The sequence below is a fragment of the Taudactylus pleione genome, unplaced genomic scaffold (genome assembly GCF_031769625.1).
Source record: "Taudactylus pleione unplaced genomic scaffold, aTauple2 ptg000006l, whole genome shotgun sequence".
Taxonomy (NCBI): domain Eukaryota; kingdom Metazoa; phylum Chordata; class Amphibia; order Anura; family Myobatrachidae; genus Taudactylus; species Taudactylus pleione.
In genome coordinates, this window is record NW_028284409.1 from 26,795,958 (window position 1) to 26,814,301 (window position 18,344).

General features: G+C 44.0%; 1 protein-coding gene across 1 annotated transcript in view; it reads right to left on the minus strand.

The window, feature by feature from the left end:
* Positions 1-939: 939 nt before the first annotated feature.
* Positions 940-18,344, minus strand: part of LATS1 (large tumor suppressor kinase 1) — a 115,396-nt gene continuing 97,991 nt past the window's right edge. Inside the window, exons 6-8 of the mRNA XM_088456203.1 lie at positions 8,526-8,708; positions 8,053-8,159; positions 940-6,970 (exon numbers count right to left, since the gene is read on the minus strand). Of these exons, the coding sequence (XP_088312329.1) occupies positions 6,455-6,970; positions 8,053-8,159; positions 8,526-8,708 (806 nt within the window). The 3' untranslated portion in view covers positions 940-6,454. The remainder of the gene's footprint in view (positions 6,971-8,052; positions 8,160-8,525; positions 8,709-18,344) is intronic.

The following is an 18,344-nucleotide window of genomic DNA, read 5'->3' on the forward strand; positions in this document are numbered from 1 at the left end:
TCATCCTGGGCCAGATGCAGCAAAACAGGCCCAAACCATGATACTACCACCACAGTGTTTCACAGATGGTATGAGATATTTACGCTGAAATGCAGTGTTCTCCCATTCTTCAAACATAATGCTTCTCATTTAAACCAAAAGGTTCTATTGTTCATACAGTAGTCCCAATAGTCTTCTAGGCTTGTCCAGGTGATCTTTAGCAAACTGCAGATGGGCAGCAATGTTCGTTTTGGAGAGCAGCGGCTTTTTCCTTGCAATCCTGCCAAGCACACTATTGTTGTTCAGTGTCCTCCTTATGGTGGACTCATTAACATTAGCTAATGTGAGAAAGGCCTTCAGTTGCTTAGAGGTTACCTTGGGTACCTTTGTGACCTTGCAAACTATTAGATGCCTTGCTCTTGGTGTGATCTTTGTTGGTCGACCACTCCAGGAGGGTAATAATGGTTGGTCAACCACTCCAGGTTCTGGAATGTCCTCCATTTGTACACAATCTGTCTGACTGTGATTTGGTGTCCAAACTCTTTATTTTTGTAACCCTTTTACAGCGTAATGAGCATCAACAGCTCTTCTGAGGTCCTCAGAAATCGCTTTTGTTTGCGGCATTATACATTTCCACCAACGTGTTGTGAACATCAGACTGATAGATCCATGTTCTTTTAAAAAGATAGGATGTCCACTCACACCTGATTATCATCCCATAGATTGAAATGCCTGACTAAATTTCACCTTCAAAACATCTGCTAAGCCTAAAAGGTTCACATAGTATTGACACTCACTGATATTGGATAATTTTCCTAAAAAAAAAAAAATTTAAAGAAAATAATGAACACTTTTTTTGTCTTTTATTTGATTTGGTTCTCTTTACATACTTTTAGAATTTGTGTGAAAATCTGAGGAAGTTTTAGGCCAAATTTCAGCAGAAATATAGAAAATTCTTAAGGGTTCACAAACGTCCAGGCACTACTGTATATGTAATGTCTTTGCCACAGCATAAAAATTCCAAAAAAAGCATACAATGTTGCATGGCTATATTTATTAAGCTTGGTATACATTAGACGATGTGCAAACGATGCGATATAGTCAAATATTTCCCTTGAACTCTCGGACAAACTATATACTGCATACACACTGTGCAATCTTACAAACAACGGAAAGTTTTATCGTGCATCGTTTAGTGCTTAGATAATTACCTATACAACATATCGCCTGGTCGTTCAACATACACACTGCATGATGTGGTAAAAATCGTTAATGGCATCCTCAGACTGGGCAGTATGTAGGACCAACCAAAAGACATCCCGGTCAACTCATGTGAGCGATAGTGTGTCCACACTGGACGATTTGTCGTTCTGACCATCGGAAATAGCCAAATCATCCAAAATATCGTCTAGTGTGTACCCGGGTTTACATTTTTTAAACATGATGAAACATTCAAGCTCCTCTTCCACTTTATGACAACATATATTAACCTAAATAGAATACCAGAAACTAAAGAATTATTAAATGTTAACATGCAAACAAGACAAGTCCTGCTTTATCAGACCTTAAAATAAAAAGTCCTATGTTCAGTTAAATAAGATACCAGGGTTGTTGAAAAAGTAATGCCTAAATGTTCACAGCTCAAATTGTATTATAGATACAGATTGAACATTTTAAGTAAAATACTTTGAAGTCTTAGTAACAGAATGACTCTACTCAAAAAATTCACAATCTGCCCTCAAACACTTTTTCCACCTCTCAACCCAAGCTGTGAATCCACTTTGGTGTTTGACCCAGGTGTTTTTAACAACCTCTATGTCTTCAAAATGTTGAGCACGGAGACAGTATTTGACAGGGCCAAACAGATGAAAGTCAGAAGGGGCCAAATCAGGACTGTATGGTGGATGTGGCATTATTGCCCACCCCATTTTGGCAATGGCCGCAAATGTTGCCATAGAAGTGTGAGGTCTGGCATTGTTGTGGTGTAAGATTACATTTGACAGTCCGAATTGTTGTCTTTTTTTGCAGATGGCTTCTTTCAACTTCTTAAGTGTAATAATGTATCGATCACTGTTGATTGATTGGTTTTGTTCCAAGTAATCGATGAGAATAACACCTCGGCAATCCCAGAAGAATGTGGCCATGACTGTTTACGGATCGCTGTGATTTAAACTTTTTTGGCCTAGGTGAACTTAGGTGTTTCCATTGCTTTGATTGGGCCTTTGTTTCTGGGTCATAAAGGAATACCCAGGTCTCATCTCCTGTAATGACATTTTCCGAAACATCTCAGGGTTGGCTTCAAAGTTGGTCTAAAGGTCATTGCACACTTCCACCCTCTGGGCCTTATTATCCCTGGTTAATTGCTTTGGAACCCATTTAGCACACACTTTACGATATCCCAAATCATTGATTAGTGTTTCTACAGTGCCATGGCTCCATTCAAGTTCATCATCGATATCTGTGATGGTCACATAATGGTCTTTCCGAATCATGGCATCGACTTTGTGTCGGTTCTCTGCCTGTCACTGCAGTTGGTCTGCCACCACGAGGTTTGTAGCACACGGACGATTCTCCCAATTGAAAACGCTTCATCCACATACTGACATTGCTATAGTCAATTGTACACTCACCATACACTTTTTTCAGTCTTCTGTGGATTTCAGTAGCACTGACGCCTTCTTTTTCCAGAAATTCAATGACGGCTCTTTGCTTCATCTTGGATTCCATGGTATTTATTGGACTACCTATATAGTTAGCAGATATATTAAACTACAAACTGACAAAGAGTTATGAGCATTTAGGCATTACTTTTTGAACAATCCTCATAAAATGTACAATATAAAGCAAAAAAATAAAAACAAAAACTCAAAAACAGAATATTTATCCTGGAAAGGTATTACAAAACAAATTTGTGAATGAATGTACAGCCGTGGCCAAAAGTTTTGAGAATTGCACAAGTATTGGTTTTCACAAAAGTTTGCTGCTTCAGTGTTTTTAGACCTTTTTGTCAGATGTTACTAAGGTATACTAAAGTAAAATTACAAGCATTTCATAAGTGTCAATGGCTTTTATTGACAATTACATTAAGTTTATGCAAAGAGTCAATATTTGCATTGATGATTTTCAAGACCTCTGCAATTCGCCCTGGCATGCTGTCAATCAACTTCTGGGCCTATTCTTGCCTAATCAATGCTTGGAGTTTGTAAGAATATGTGGGTTTCTGTTTGTCCACCCGCCTCTTGAGGATTGACCACAAGTTCTGAATGGGCTTAAGGTCTGGGGAGATTCCTGGCCATGGACAATTTCGATGTTTTGTTCCCCGAGCCACTTGGTTATCACTTTTGCCTTATGGCAAGGTGCTCCATCATGCTGGAAAAGGCATTGTTCGTCCACGAACTGTTTTTGGATGGTTGGGAGAAGTTGTTCTTGGAGGATGTTTTGATACGAATCTTTATTCATAGCTGTGTTCTTAGGCAAAATTGTGAGTGATCCCACTCCATTGGCCTTTCAAAATCATGTCCAAACAACTGAATTTACCACAAGTAGACTCCAATTAAGCTTTAGGAACATCAAGGATGATCAGTGGAAACAGGATGCACCTGAGCTCAATTTTGTACATGTGATTTCTTAGGGTTTTTTAAAATAAAATTAGCAAAAAACTCAAAACTTTTTACATGTTGTCATTATGGGGTATTGTGTGTAGAATTTTGAGGACAAAAATGAATTTATTCCATTTTGGAATAAGGCTGTAACATAACAAATTGTGGAAAAAGTGAAGCGCTGTGAATACCTTCCGGTTGCACTGTAGAAGCTGATTGGTTAGTACTTTAGCTCTCGCAATTTTCTCTCTCTCCAAGCTTTAATAAGCACCCCCTTTAATCTTTACTAAATCAACTCCATTACAGTCTTAGTTGATGGGGATCCTCCAACATTTGTTGTGCTGAGGGGGATCGTTGTGCTCACACACAGTCAGAATGTATGTAACTCAAATGTAAAAGATCTTTAAGAGTGTCCAGATCAGGAGAGCGCCGATGCAGTGGCTGCAAACAGGTCAGTTGTTGACTGGAGTGCCTATAACAGCAGCCCACTTTCACTTAAAGCCACTGTATAGGCCCTCTCCAGCTCTACAGAGATCCAATTAAGATGGTCAACAAACAAACAACTTCATAAAAAAAGACCGAAAAAAAAAAATAAAACTTTAAAATTGCGGTAGTGGTATTTGTTTGAAAGACAACACTGGAACTGAGTGAGTGTCCCATAAATCTAAGTACATTTTTCCCTATTACAATGTTGAACAAAGGTTTGTCATTTTTATATTAAATATGTTTTCAGTCTGCTTGCTATACAGTCCACTGCTTTCCTGTAACAAGAGATAGTTGAATCTGGTACTCTGGCTAATGTTCGTGGTTAGGTCATTATTGCGGCTAGCAAACAAGGACTAGTACAGTGGTTCTCAAACTCTGTCCTCATGACCCCACACAGTTCACATTTACCAGGTCACCCAGCAGGTGCACAGGTGTGTTCATTACTGGCTGACACATTTTAAAAGATCTATAGGTGAAGCTTATTATTTCCCTTATGATTCTGGAAAATAAGCACTGTTTGGGGTTCTTTGGACAGAGTTTGAGAACCTGTGGACTAGTAGATAGAAGCTAAGTCCTCTTTCATGCCTCTCAGTGTAATTAAAGGAGAGTGTATGCTGTGGACTGCTTTGCAAACATGATTAGCTTACTGTGCACAGCATAGATGTGAACAGACATGGACTCTACATACACATACGTTGTCCTCATCAGCCTTTATCAGGGTGACGCTTACTTGTGCTGTGGATCTCAACCCCTGAGCTCAATACTGCTGCATCAGTAATCACTAAAGTAAGCACATTCAGCATTCAGATCACCTCTTGTCACGGACTATTAGGAGCTCTGGTATTCTCTCAAGTAAGCAGTTAGAAGTCAGAGGAATGGACATACCAACTACAATGGGCCTGTAATGGTTTGCAGCAATTACATCAGGCAGAATTTTGTACACTTAGCAATTGCCACCATGCAAAATGGACAATAAGAGCCAACTAGGGGGGTCAATCAAATTGTTTGCCAAGGGTGCCATGTACCGTTGCCACCGCGAAAACACCGGCAACAGCACCGCATCTTGCACCCCTCGTGGCCCACTCAGCCAAAATTCGCATAATTTTGCTTAGAGCCCTACGGGGCTGCGAGCACTTTTATGCAAATTCAGAAGTGCGGCTGTTGTCACGATGATTCGCACCCATGAGATCATCGCAGACAATTGGATTGATCCCTAGGAATTAAACTATTAGTTACTGAAGGTTCTGATAGCAAAAAAAAAAAATCTATAAATATAATTAGAGAGAGAGAGAATGCTCTGTGTAGTGTAGGTATATTATCTGTATGACAATCTAAGTAACCGCTATGTGATATTGTACAGTGATAATTCCAAAATTATTTGTATAATGTTTTAATTTAAAAATAATATGCAAGTCTTAATCTCATATGTTTTTTTTCCAGTATATTAAAACCAGTATAAAAGATAGGTCCTAAATGGTAAGAACTGGCTTCCGCTTATAAAACGTCAGGTGGGAGTAGACTTTGGCGAAATACTGTAACTTACAAGTGTAACATTTACATACTTCCTCTATATAGCATTACAAACATCATTTCATTGGTTTAGTTCTCCTTTAGTTGAACAATATATAATCTCTAAATATAATTTAAAATAACTAGTAACCAAGATGACATGTAGAAGAGAAGTAAAATGAAAACCTATATTGAGGGACATTTATCTTAAAACAAAAGGATTGTTTCCAGTGCCATGAGTAAAAAGGAAATTGGTACAATTCTAATCACATTATTTTGACAAAGAACCAAAAATATTTTTTTTAATAAATACTTCCTAACTTTAAACAAAACCACAAAAAAACCCCACAATGGTCTGTACCCAAATATGTTTTGCTGGTTGGTATTGACGTTTGTCTTTATGATGATTTATAAATACTTGCAATTACATAAATAAGATTGATATATATAACTGGTTTAAGACTTTAATGCTACCTTTTAAAATAAATGTCCCTCATTGTCTTGCAAAAATTGTACCTTTATAGTTTAAAATTAAAATCCCCAGTCCATTCATAAGAACTAGATTATGTGCCCAAAAAACTTATAACAACAAAAAGTTTAAAAAAAAGAAAAAAAGGTGCTGCTGTAAGAGAAATGTCCTTTTCTATTTTAAAGTCAGTTGGGTGCATTCCAGCATAGTTCTAGAACATTTATCAGTGACCACTGCTGCGTAAAATTAACTCTCTCATTAAGATTTATCTTTACCAATAGTGCAGAAGCGATAGCGGCTGCACATAAAAAGGACTAATTTCTGTTTGTTTTCAGGTTTCCTATGTAGCAGAAACAAACTTTCACTTCAATCATTCTGCAATGATTTCATGAATCCATGCGTATGCCTTCTTTTATACATAAACTAAATCCCTGTTTGGAGGTCTCTTTCCAACATGATCACACTCTTCTAGATTAGGCGGTTGGTGACCAGTGTCCTGTCTTTCATCATAGTCATATTCAATGGGTTTGGGGTGATTGTATGGGTGCCCATTATCATCAAAGAACCTCCTGAAAGTGAACTCATAGAATGCATGCTCAGGGTGTTTGCCATTCTTGTACCACCCATTCAGGGTGTCATTTTTATTTCCATCCTTGTCTTCATCATTCCAGAGTTTGTCTGGATCTACTGGGTCAAAGTTGGAAGTGTCTGTAGAGTGAGTGATGGTGGGAATATAAAGGGCAGGTTGCTGTCGCAAGTCACTAGAAAAGTCGATATTTTTCAAAAAAGGGTGAGCTTTAATCTCATCAACGCCATTCTTGCCTAAACGATCTTCAGGGCCCCGACACAGCTTCACAATTAGATCAGAAGCTCCTGGGGAAAGATTGGCTTGGGGAGGGATGTGGAGCGTTGTTTGCCATTTGATCACCTAAAGAAAAAAGAAAAGTAAAACAAAAACATACCTGAAGACTCCGTATGGAAACATTATGTCAGGCATATATTAAATTCAGAGACTTGAGAGGTTTTCAAAATTATGTAACTTTTTTTTTTTTAAATTTGAATAAATTATTCCAGCAAGGTGCCTATACCATTTAACACAGAAAAAAGAAAATTGCCCTCCAGCACACTGCAGATAAATCAAATATACTTGAATCCTACATGATAATAGAAATTCAGAGGTATTGGTTTACATACATTTGCAAATATATGAATAAGCGCTGGGCCGTCGTCAAGGCTCCTCTATACCAGCGTCCCTAAAATTAAGGGGCTCACGTCCGAGAAGCAAGGCACCCCAAAAAATTCCAGCCAAGGACCACCCCCCAGGGCATCTCACGAAAAGGGGAAAAAAGGTGATAGTGAAGTGTTAAAGGATAGGTGTGTAAAGATAAATCAATGTGTTAATGAGATGTAAAAGAATTAAAATGACAAATAATACACAAACTCATAGAAAAGTGAAAAAATATTCTATGTGAATTAAGTGGTGATGCCATGAGCAAGGTCCAGCCAGAACAATCCCGGGGGCCCCACTCCCAAACGCTCACCCCAAAATAATTATTGCTACATAATAATAATTTTTTTGCCTATACCATTTATTCAAGACATAAAACAAGTTTGTACCTCAAAAGATACTAAACAACTTTAGTATGAAGCACTGGAGGGAGGGGGAGAATACAAAATAGCAGAGATGTGTTTAATTATCTTAATAGAACTTATTTTCCAACACTACATTTAGGTTAAAAATGTGCACTGGACCACAGGAACTAGCTTTGTAGAAGTCTATTGCAATCTAGACAATGAAAGAAAGCGTCCAATTAATAGATTAAGTTTAGTGCACATTTTCCTAATACATGCAATGTCTGGAGCGTTAAACACAGACTTAGCTGGACGTATCTGTTTTCTGGAATACAAAAAACATTACATAAATGTCTCACATTTAAATAAATCTAAATAAGATTTAGAAAATGATTAGACTTAATACTTGGACAAACAAATGAAGCACTCTAGACTTACTTTCATTTGTGTTTCCATTGGTGACCCTGCATGGAAAGGAGCCTTTCCAACAAGCATTTCATAAAGAATGACTCCAACACTCCACCAGTCACAAAGCTGCGTATATCCTACAATGTGGATGGAAAGATTTGTTAGACTCATGTTTTAGCAAAAATAAAAACCCCAACACTTATTTTCATAAAGGGGAGAAAGCATGTGTGGAGGAGGGGGGGCGATTGGCTTCCACAATGTGAGGTGTTAGGTGTAGATAGTGTCACACATGCTAACACTGATTACACCAGAAAAGCAAACAATCAGCTACATGAAAAAATGAATAGGGAGAGAGGAACATGATGTGCTGGAGACACCCAGAAATTGAAATATATGCATGTTGAGAGATGTTACAAAATGGCTGTGGATATAAGAACTAAAATGGCATATGGATTTAATGACTCATTCATACAGCATTTGATACATCTATACATATTACATACCTGTACGCAATAGGACCTCTGGTGCAATGTAGTTGGGGGTGCCAACCAGAGAATGCGCCAAGCACCGCTGATGCTGTCTTGCTGCTCGCCACTCAAGAGGTTTAAGTCGGTCAGCACAGTGGCAATTTGCTGGATCACTCCATTCATTGCTAAAATCCATGCTGTCTTGTCGCAGGTGCTCGCCTATGTCAGAACAAAGGGTACAAGTAGTCATTTACCTATATTAGATTTACTTAAACCAACGGACACATATTACATTTATTTACCCAATGTACATGTAATAACTGCATAAGCATGAAATTGCTACATTTTAACCAATGCTAGAATTCATACTGGTTCACTGAGGGTATGTTCAAGATGCATTGGTGACGGTTCTAATTTGTACAAATAAGGTACACTAATCTAATTATTATTATTAACAAACAAGCAGTTCAAAAAAAAAAAAAAAGGATTTCTGGGTGTCAAGGCAGGCAATTGCATCATTGTCAGCAATCTTTGTGAACATTTCACAAGTTTAGTGGCACCATACTTTACCTTTGGAAGGACAATAAAAGTAAAAATACTACATGTCTTATGATAGAAAATTAGGATGTAATGTTATAATTTGTATTTCCTAAGAGTGGGAATGGCTCCTTTAATTCTTATTTGCCCTTTGTTAATATACTTTTATTGCTATAACTTGTGAAACACGCATACAAAGTAGATGGGTATGACCAAACTCCTCAGTCACAATACTCATAATTACCAGACCTCCATTTATCTGCTAGATGCATGTTAAACAGACACAAGGTAAGCTGTAGGCTATATACATAATGGAACAGTGTAAAAAACCAGCACCTAGTAATCACACACTGCAGTAGAAGCCACTATGTTGGAGTCAACAACATGATTACACATAGCATGAGTAAATTAAAGGCCCCTGCACAGGAATCAGTATGTATTACCGCTGGCCGCACGGCATTTCGACCGTCGGCTTCCTGACTGCATTCCCCTGCACATGGTACAATGTGCTCAATGATGCAATATCATGAGCAATTCTCCCCGGCAATCCAAGATACAATGTGACACTATCTATCGTGCACAATCTAATGATTTGCATATAATTAGATTGTGCACGACAGTAGACAAATGCTTGCACGGATCAAAGAGATCCGTGATGCAAACATGTCACAGATGCACGCACGGATCAGTGCGATCCGTGCTACAAGCATTTTTGTAAAAAAAATTAATAATCAATAAGACACCGATGCAGGGATGGATCAGTGAAATGTAAAGCAGTATATAAAACAAGAGATATGGTAAGAACTTACCTTTGTTATCTCTGTTTCTACGAAGTCCATAGGGTCCACAGGGTTGACCTTGGGGTATAGGTTGGGAACCAAATCCGGGCACCACGCAGTTAAAGCTTTTAGCTCCCAGGATGCACTGGGTCCACTCTCCCTATAACCCCACCCCCAAGCCAGAGGCACCTCAGTTTGTAAGTAGCCAAAGGCCGGAGGAGGAGAGAAAAAGAGAGAGAAAACTGGAACACTCAATAACCATACTCACCGAAATGGGAGACGGAAAACCGGTGACCAGCCACACAGCCCATATGAAGCCAGGTGCGTCAGGGCGGGCGCCCTGTGGACCCTATGGACTTCGTAGAAACAGAGATAACAAAGGTAAGTTCTTACCATATCTCTTGTTTTCTACTTCAGGGTCCATAGGGGGTCCACAGGGTTGACCTTGGGGATGTCCCAAAGCAGTTCAACCAAGGGTGGGGACGCTCCTGTGCTGAGAGGAGAATCCGTCGCCAAAAAGGAAGCATCCTGAGAGGCAAAGGAAACCAATGCCTAGAACCTTAAAAAGGTGTGGACAGAAGACCACGTGGCCACCTAGTAAGGTAAAACAGCCGAGGCGCCACAGCGAGCCGCACACATGGCCCGAGAAAAAACAAGCATCAACAACAGGAAGGCCTACCCATGGGTAGGCCCCTGAGGAAGACCTACGAGGCCATCCAGCCAACATTTGGTTATAGGCCGGCCATCCTTTCCTGTGAAAACCAGAAATCTCAGACCACCAATAAGGAGTCCGATTTCCGTAAGGAACCTGAACGGATCACAAAAATCCAAAGAGGCCAGACCACAGTCAATGAGGCCACACCAGCCGAGAGGACTGGGGACAGAATGGCCGTACCATAAGTTCCAGAATAATATGGAACCTGAAAACCACTAAGAAGCAACACAGGGCGAGAGCAACTCCCACCCTGACATGATGCCCTCCAGAAGAGGGAGCCACATGAGAACGCTCCCAATTCAGACACTCTCCTGGTTGATATAAACACCCTGAGAGAAAGAGAGAGCCTAAGCAATAGACCATGTAATGGCTATCACAACCAGCGGTTCCATTGACTGTCCCCGGAGGTAACGAAGAACCACTACTTACTCCCCAGGAGTCCCTAGGGAGGACAAATGGAGGCATAATCAAGAAAACACTCCAAAGGATGAACTGGATACCAGAGTGGAGCAATTCCATATCTTAACCATACTGACAGTGTAGAGATCCGCACTGTCAGGAAGACCAGGCCAAGTGTGAAACCCAAGCCAGCCGGAAGGAATGCCAGAATATCTGGAAATCCTGGACACCGGAGGATTGTATCGACAGGTACAATACCATAAGATTTATGGCTGCCACAGTTTGTGGTAGGTCCCAGCAAAAGCTGATCCATGTGCTCTAATCATTCCAACGATGACAAAGCCAGGGAAGCCGTAAGACCACTGTAAGGACACAGTCAAAGACAAACGACCCAGGTCCAAGGCAAAACCAAAGACCCTGAGACAACAGGTCCGGGCAGTGAAGCATCAGGGATGGAGTATCGATGTAGAGACTCCGAAGATCCAAGTACCCCTGACATCTGGGGCAATCAGGAGCCACCAGCAGGAAAGCATCTCCGTCTCGATTGAAAACACTTCCAAAGACCTTGAGGAAGAAGGGAGACCGGAGAACACAGGTACACAAAGTGGAAGGACCACTTCACCGACAAAGAGTCGCTGAAGGTTGCTTCAGAATCCCCAAAGCTGAACTGTAACACCATAGTGTGATAAAGTCAGAAGGCCATGAGGGTCACCTCAGGGGGGCCCCCCCTGCTCACCAGGAGATGAAACCTCTCTTGGGGAAGAGACTAGTCCCCGGGATGCACGTCGTGACGGCTGAGGACTCCCGCTTCCCAATGGAGAGCTCCTGAAATGAACGCTGCCGAGATGGTCGGGAGGAGACCCTCGGACTATGTCCGAATATGTGACATACCTGTCATTGCCACCCAACGAACAGTGTTGCTAAAAAGGAAGCCACTGTCCTGACCCTGTCGGACTGAACCTTTTCAGGTTCACCGGGAAACAAGAGTTATGCCAGAGTAAGTTAATTGACAGGGTGGAATCGACAGACGTCCAACTGCACTGAAAAGGATTCGATCCAGACACTGTCCATAGCAAAGAAAACCCTGGACGAGATGGCCATAGCCACCCGGACAGGGACCGACTTGCCTCCGGAGAGAGCATCATCGTTTGAACAGTTATCCGACAGAAAAAACTCATTCCATCTGGAGATGAGCCAATTATGGAAAGGCCTGGAATGGAACTGAGCCCATTCCACCATGCATCCCAGAGTGTAAAGACATCTGTCGACTGCGCAGACAACCATGTACTCCTAATGGAAGAGAGGAGATTCCGTCTTACGCCAGAAGAATTCTCAGATTCTGAGAATCCAGCAGGGATCCTAGATGAAGAATACCCAGAGAGGGATGCAGGGAGGACTTTTTCCCCGTTGATTAAACGTCTGCACCCTGAAGAAGCCACAGTCATCCTGACCTGGCCGTAAAGTACCCCGGTGATCCCGCTAAGAGCAGGAGGCCGTCCAGGTACAGGAGCATTGGGATATACTGAACAGAAGAACTGTCAGAAAATCCAGAACGCTGGTAAACCCCTGTGGGGCTGAGGACAGTCCCAACAGGCAGAGCCCGAAAAATTGTAAGTGTTGCTGTGATACAGCAAACCTCAGCCCATGCTGAGGAAAGGTCTCTGTAAGTACCCGTAGGCACGCGTCCTGTATATCCAGTGATACCATAAAGTCCCCAGGTTCCAAACATCGTATGATGGAGCATAGGGATTTCCTCCTGAGCCCAGGTAGCTTTAGGAACTGGTTCAGGGAATTGAGACAGAGAATAGGCCAAAGAGGACCATTCAGCCACCGCACCAGAAAGAAAGCAGAACAACCAGTCCCTCACTGAGATAGTGGGGATGGCCTAATTAGCTCCGCTTACCGCAACAACTGCATAGCTTTCTGGATCTGTAAGGCCCTTGTAAAGAGGGCGTACCCTCCTACCCACGTAGCCGCGGCAACTTGACACTAATACCGGGCGAACTGAGAAAATCGGTATCTCCCAGTTGTAGGCCTGTCCCGTCAGGCTGAAGAGATATCCGTAGGTTCAGAAGCAGGATCGGCTGGCAGTCCAGGCCTGCTCGGTACTGGATATGTCGGCCCTTGTAGATGCCGACAGTCTACGAAGAAACAGACCTTTAGGCTGACCCAGAGGACAAAAAAGACTTAACAGACTTAGTCTGAGGCCTTGTAGTGGGCATAGCTGAAAGCGGTAAACTTGTCGTTAGTAATACTGCCAATGTTACTACAATCTTGTCAAGGTCAGGACCAAACAATATCAACCCTAAAGATGGTATCTGCACCTCTGCATTCCCAGAGCGCAGCCATAGGGTATTACGGAGGATACAGTCGCAGCCGGAACTCTGAAAGTTAGGAGACTGGTATCCAATATAGGCATTTCCACCTATGACAACAGCATATATTACGTGAGCGACCAAATACATTTGAACCCCCGACGTGTTGGAGGGGAAAAAACGTTACAAATGCATCAACCCAATATGCAATAGTATTAACCAACCATGCTATAGCCATGGTAGGATGGATAACAACTCCTGAAAGCAAGTATACTGATTTCAGGCAGAGTTACCACCTACGGATCCGAAGAATCCGACCACGCAGGAATGGGAGGCGTAGTAACGTCTGTAATCAGACGAGTAACACGCCCATCCCCCCCAGGAGGGGCTCGTGATGACCCTCAGGGAATTTGGGACAGGAGGCCAAACACTGTTGTAACACCTCCTATCTGGCAACAGCCAGAGTCCCGCTATGCGATCCACCCGCTAGTCAGCAACAGGGAACCCGAAGGCACGCAATACTGAGGGTGTATGATACAGGTGCAGGTCAACATTCACTCTAACCAGAATGGACCTGTTACCAGCCCTAAAGCAGGGATAATAATACCTGAAATAGGCTTCCCCCCGTGTAAGAGGGAAAGAGCCCCGAACAGTACCCAGTTCACGGCAGAGCCAACTGGGAAGTAACCACAGGGCGTCAACCACGCCAATTAGCGTTTCGTAGAAAACGACATCCACCCAGGGTGGCTGTTGTGGTAATCCCTGCAAGGGGAATGACAGACTATTGTGGCACCAGGGGGAATTCATATACTGCGAAAAAACCCTGCAGGGAGCGGTAGTCTGTGTCACAGGGGAAGAGAGCAAGAAGCTGCGAGATACCCTGAGATGAAAAGGGCAGTATGGTGAAGTAACCCCAAGTGAGGTACAACAATGGGGCCCGCCCGGCGATCCGCAATTGAGAGGATCCCGAGAAAACAAACCGCCCAAGGGGGTCGTGAAAGAGGCCGGCACCAGATGACGCCACATACAGAACCCTTTATGAGTCAAATCCTCCGCACTAACACCTGCAGCACATGACTTGCAGGATAGTAAAAATGGGTGCAGTATAACGCTCTATCTCCTGGTCAGACATATCTGACCAATCTTGGCGGAAATATTAAGCAGCGCTATACTGGTCCTGACTGATGCCAAAAATTAGCTGCAGGGACCCATTTTCAGCGTATGCAACACACAGTTCCATCTAAAATATGGCAACGTGCAGCACGCAACAGTATGTGACAAACCACACAAATATTAACAAGTATATAAATGTGAGGTCTCAGAACCACCCTAAGTACAGCTGTATTAGGGCAGATAAAGAAAAGGGATAGATATACACTGACAGGTGAGAGAATAAAGTACAGTCAGCACTAGCATAAGTCACATACAATGCAGATATATACATATATACATAAACATGACATATAATATACTGCACTATTACACTGCATTCAACTGCCCAGATTCAGTGTCTGGGAAGGCTACAGTGCTGTGTACACTGACCTGATGGTGAGGTACGCAGGGGGACTGGACTCACTGCCATCTCCAGAGATTTCTGCTGCACCACAGAGATAAAATGGCCGCTGGAGACCTCAGAAGAAGCGTGGCCCGCGGAGGAAGCAGCTCAGCGACGCCAGACTATGGATACTGAAAGGCGCGCTGAGCTGAGGGGAGGAGCCGCTGTAACAGGGAAGGCTGCCTCCCCTGGCCGGCTATTAACCCCCGGGACGCCGGCTCCCTGCACCGATCGTTAAGTCCCTGGTGGTCTAGTGGACACACGGGGTATGGGGGGCCCGCCGCCACTGCCGGCGCCTCCGGTCTGTCCCCTGAGACCGGAGGCACAGGACTGCATTTGAAATGCGCGGATCACCGCAAGCGGTGATCCGCGACCTTACCTGCTCCCCGTGGATCCGGCAGCAGTCCTGGGCGCCCACAGAGTCCGGCTAGTACAGACTCTGGGGTCCCGCTGAGATCCCCAGATCTGTACTGGCGTCTCAGCGCCAGCGGGGTGACGGAGCGGCAGCTTAGACGTCCTATGGACAGTCCGACGCTGCCGCTCTGAAGAGTCCAAAGTCCATGGAAAAAACTTTGTCCCTAAAAAAATAAAATAAGCTTAGGGGCTGCTAATCAGCTCCCCCTGCGCTAACGGTGACCCGACTCCGGCCGGGCACCAACTTAAACTGAGGTGCCTCTGGCTTGGGGGTGGGGTTATAGGGAGAGTGGACCCAGTGCATCCTGGGAGCTAAAAGCTTTAACTGCGTGGTGCCCGGATTTGGTTCCCAACCTATACCCCAAGGTCAACCCTGTGGACCCCCTATGGACCCTGAAGTAGAAATAAAAATAAATAAAAAAAAAACAGCACCCCCCCCACCCCAAAGCACAACCAACCCCAGGCTTTTCACAGCCGTCCCTGGTTGTGCTGAATACAGAGGACAAAAAAATGTAGGGGTCCCCTGTATTTAGCACCACCAGCATTGGGCTCTGTGCCGGTCCTGGTTTTGGAAATACAAAAAGCATATTATCCATAACCAGCATTGAAAGTTTTCTAGCGGGGGTGTAATGCTACAGCTATGGTAACCCTTTCACTGGGATCCCCAACCAAAGCATTACCCCTGACAGTTAGTTGGCCCAGACCGGGGATCCCTGAGGAGTTAGGAACCCTCCCCCAATAAAGGGGTCCTCCTCTCCAGGGCACCCCAGACTGATAGCCCGGGGCACCGTGGGTGCCGGGTTGATAGTGTAGTGTATAGTGTGGTGCAATTGACTGTATGCTGGTACTTGGAGACCCACAAGTATCAGAATGCTGGACATTACGGGACCGCAGGTACCTGTAGTTCCACTGCAATATAAATATTTAAAAAAATGAGAGTTCTGGTAAAACTTACCTTTGTTAACTCTCTTTCTTCGACGCCCATAGGGTCTACAGGGAGATCTTGGGGTGTAGGTGGTGGATAAGGACCGGACACCAAATAGTTAAGCTTTTAACTGCCAGGATGCAACGGTCCTTTCCCCCTATACCCCGCCCTGATCCAAATCAGCTTGCTTGGTGTCAGACAGGAAATAAAGCCCAAAGGTTTATTTTTAGGCGTTACTTTATTTCTCTTTTTTTTTTTACTACCAAGTGCGCAGCATCAGACTGTCAGCGGGACGTCTGAGCTGCTGCTCCATCACCACTCCTGGCGCCGCAAAACACCAGCTGCGACTGGTGCTCTCTGCAGGGACCTTGCTAGCCGGCCCCGCGGGAAGACCCAGACTGCAACCCGGACTCCAGGGGAAGGTAACGCGGGTCACCGCTCGCAGTGGCCCACGGCTGGGCAGTCTTACCTCTGGTCTCAGGTGGCAGACCGGAGGTGCTGAGTGTGAACGACAGCTCCATCTGCGTGACGAGGTCAGCTTTCCCTATTACAGCAGCCAGTCAGCTCAGGGAGCCATTCCTCTGAGGTCTAGCTTCTCTAAGTTGCTCTCCTCCTCCGCCCCCTCAGAGGTCTCCAGCGACCATCTTTTACAGGCCCAGCTACAGCTCTCTCTGGGAAACGCTGGGTCTGGTCCCCCTACATACCTCTCCTTGGTGCCAGGTTAGGTAACACTATAGCCTACCAGACACGGAGTATAAGTAATTGATTGTAGTGCCCTTTGTAGTTGCACTGTTTTCTGCACTGTATGTGACGTCTGCTAGTGCCGTCTGTCTATAATTTTTCTATACTGTTAGCTTATGCCTCTCCCTTTTCTCTCTCTTACCCTTATTATACAGGTGTATTTAGAGTTTTCTGTACCTCACATTTCTTGTATTTGTGAAGGTTGTCACATACTGTTGGTCACTGCACTGTGCCATACTCGGTGTTGTGCTCTCCTGCAGCTTATCCAAGTATAGACAGGATCACTACACTGCATACATACTTGTATTTAGAACACTTTCCTATATTTTGTGGTTGCATACTGCTCAGTGCCATATTGTGAGCCATGTCTAGCAAAGGCAAGAGTAGCAAGCAAGCAGTTGCTCCCATACCGCTCTCATGCAAAGTATGTGCTGCAGGCTTAAATGAGGAGGATTTAATGCAGGATGGACTATGTGCAAGGTGTTATTCCTAATCAGGCCAATTAGACCCTCCAGCCCCTGCCCTGGAGCTTCCTTTTCTCAGGTGTTTGTTACTACTGCGGACCGCCAAGCAGTTCCGGCAGTAATTCCCCCTATGGGGTTGCCACAACAGGTACAAGCAATATCTGTTGTTGCAAGGTGAGAAGCCACTACCCAGTAAGATTACTAAGCATCCTGTGCTATCTTCACAGTCTATGCAGCTCTCAGATTCTGGAGGTGTCATCTGGGGAGGCAGATGAGGCTGGTCTCTAACACAGAGTCCCCCTTGGGGGAGGAAGAGATTCAGTCTAAGATTAATATACCTGCTTTGGTCAGATCTATCCTACAGATAGAAGACAACGAGCCTGCCCCCAAATCAAAGTACCCACTGTTTAAACGTCAAAAAGTGGCCTTGGCAGAGTTTCCGCTCTCGGATCAACTAGCTGAACACATGGCCACAGCTTAGCAAGAGGTTTCAGCTTAAAAAATTCCTGACCTCTTGTTATCCCTTTCCTACAGCTTATTGTGCAGAGGTTCTTCAACACCATCTTCAGGTAACCATTGCCTTCCTACAAAGGCACAGTTGCTTAATCAACTGGAAAAAGTCCTCCCTGAACCCTTCACAAAAGGATGGTCCATCTGGGAGCTCCATTAGATTCTCAGGATCAGGGAATCCTCCTGACAGCAGACAAGATCACCGCACTTCAATTACGTGTGCGCCGATTCGGGGCTGGGGTGCAGTGACTGGTCAACGCTCCTTCCAGGGCCGTTGGTCGTGTCGACCCTGCCAATCAAAGTATTGGAACTCTGAGTTATCTACAGGGCCCTTACTCTGGCTCAGGACATCCTTCAGGCAAAACCTCTGCAAGTGCAGTCCGACAACGCAACAGCAGTGGCCTTCATAAATCACCAAGGCGGCACTCGAAGTCCGTCAGCAACGGCAGAAGTGTCATGTATTTACACATGGGCCGAAGGCCACCTCCAAGCCATCTCAGC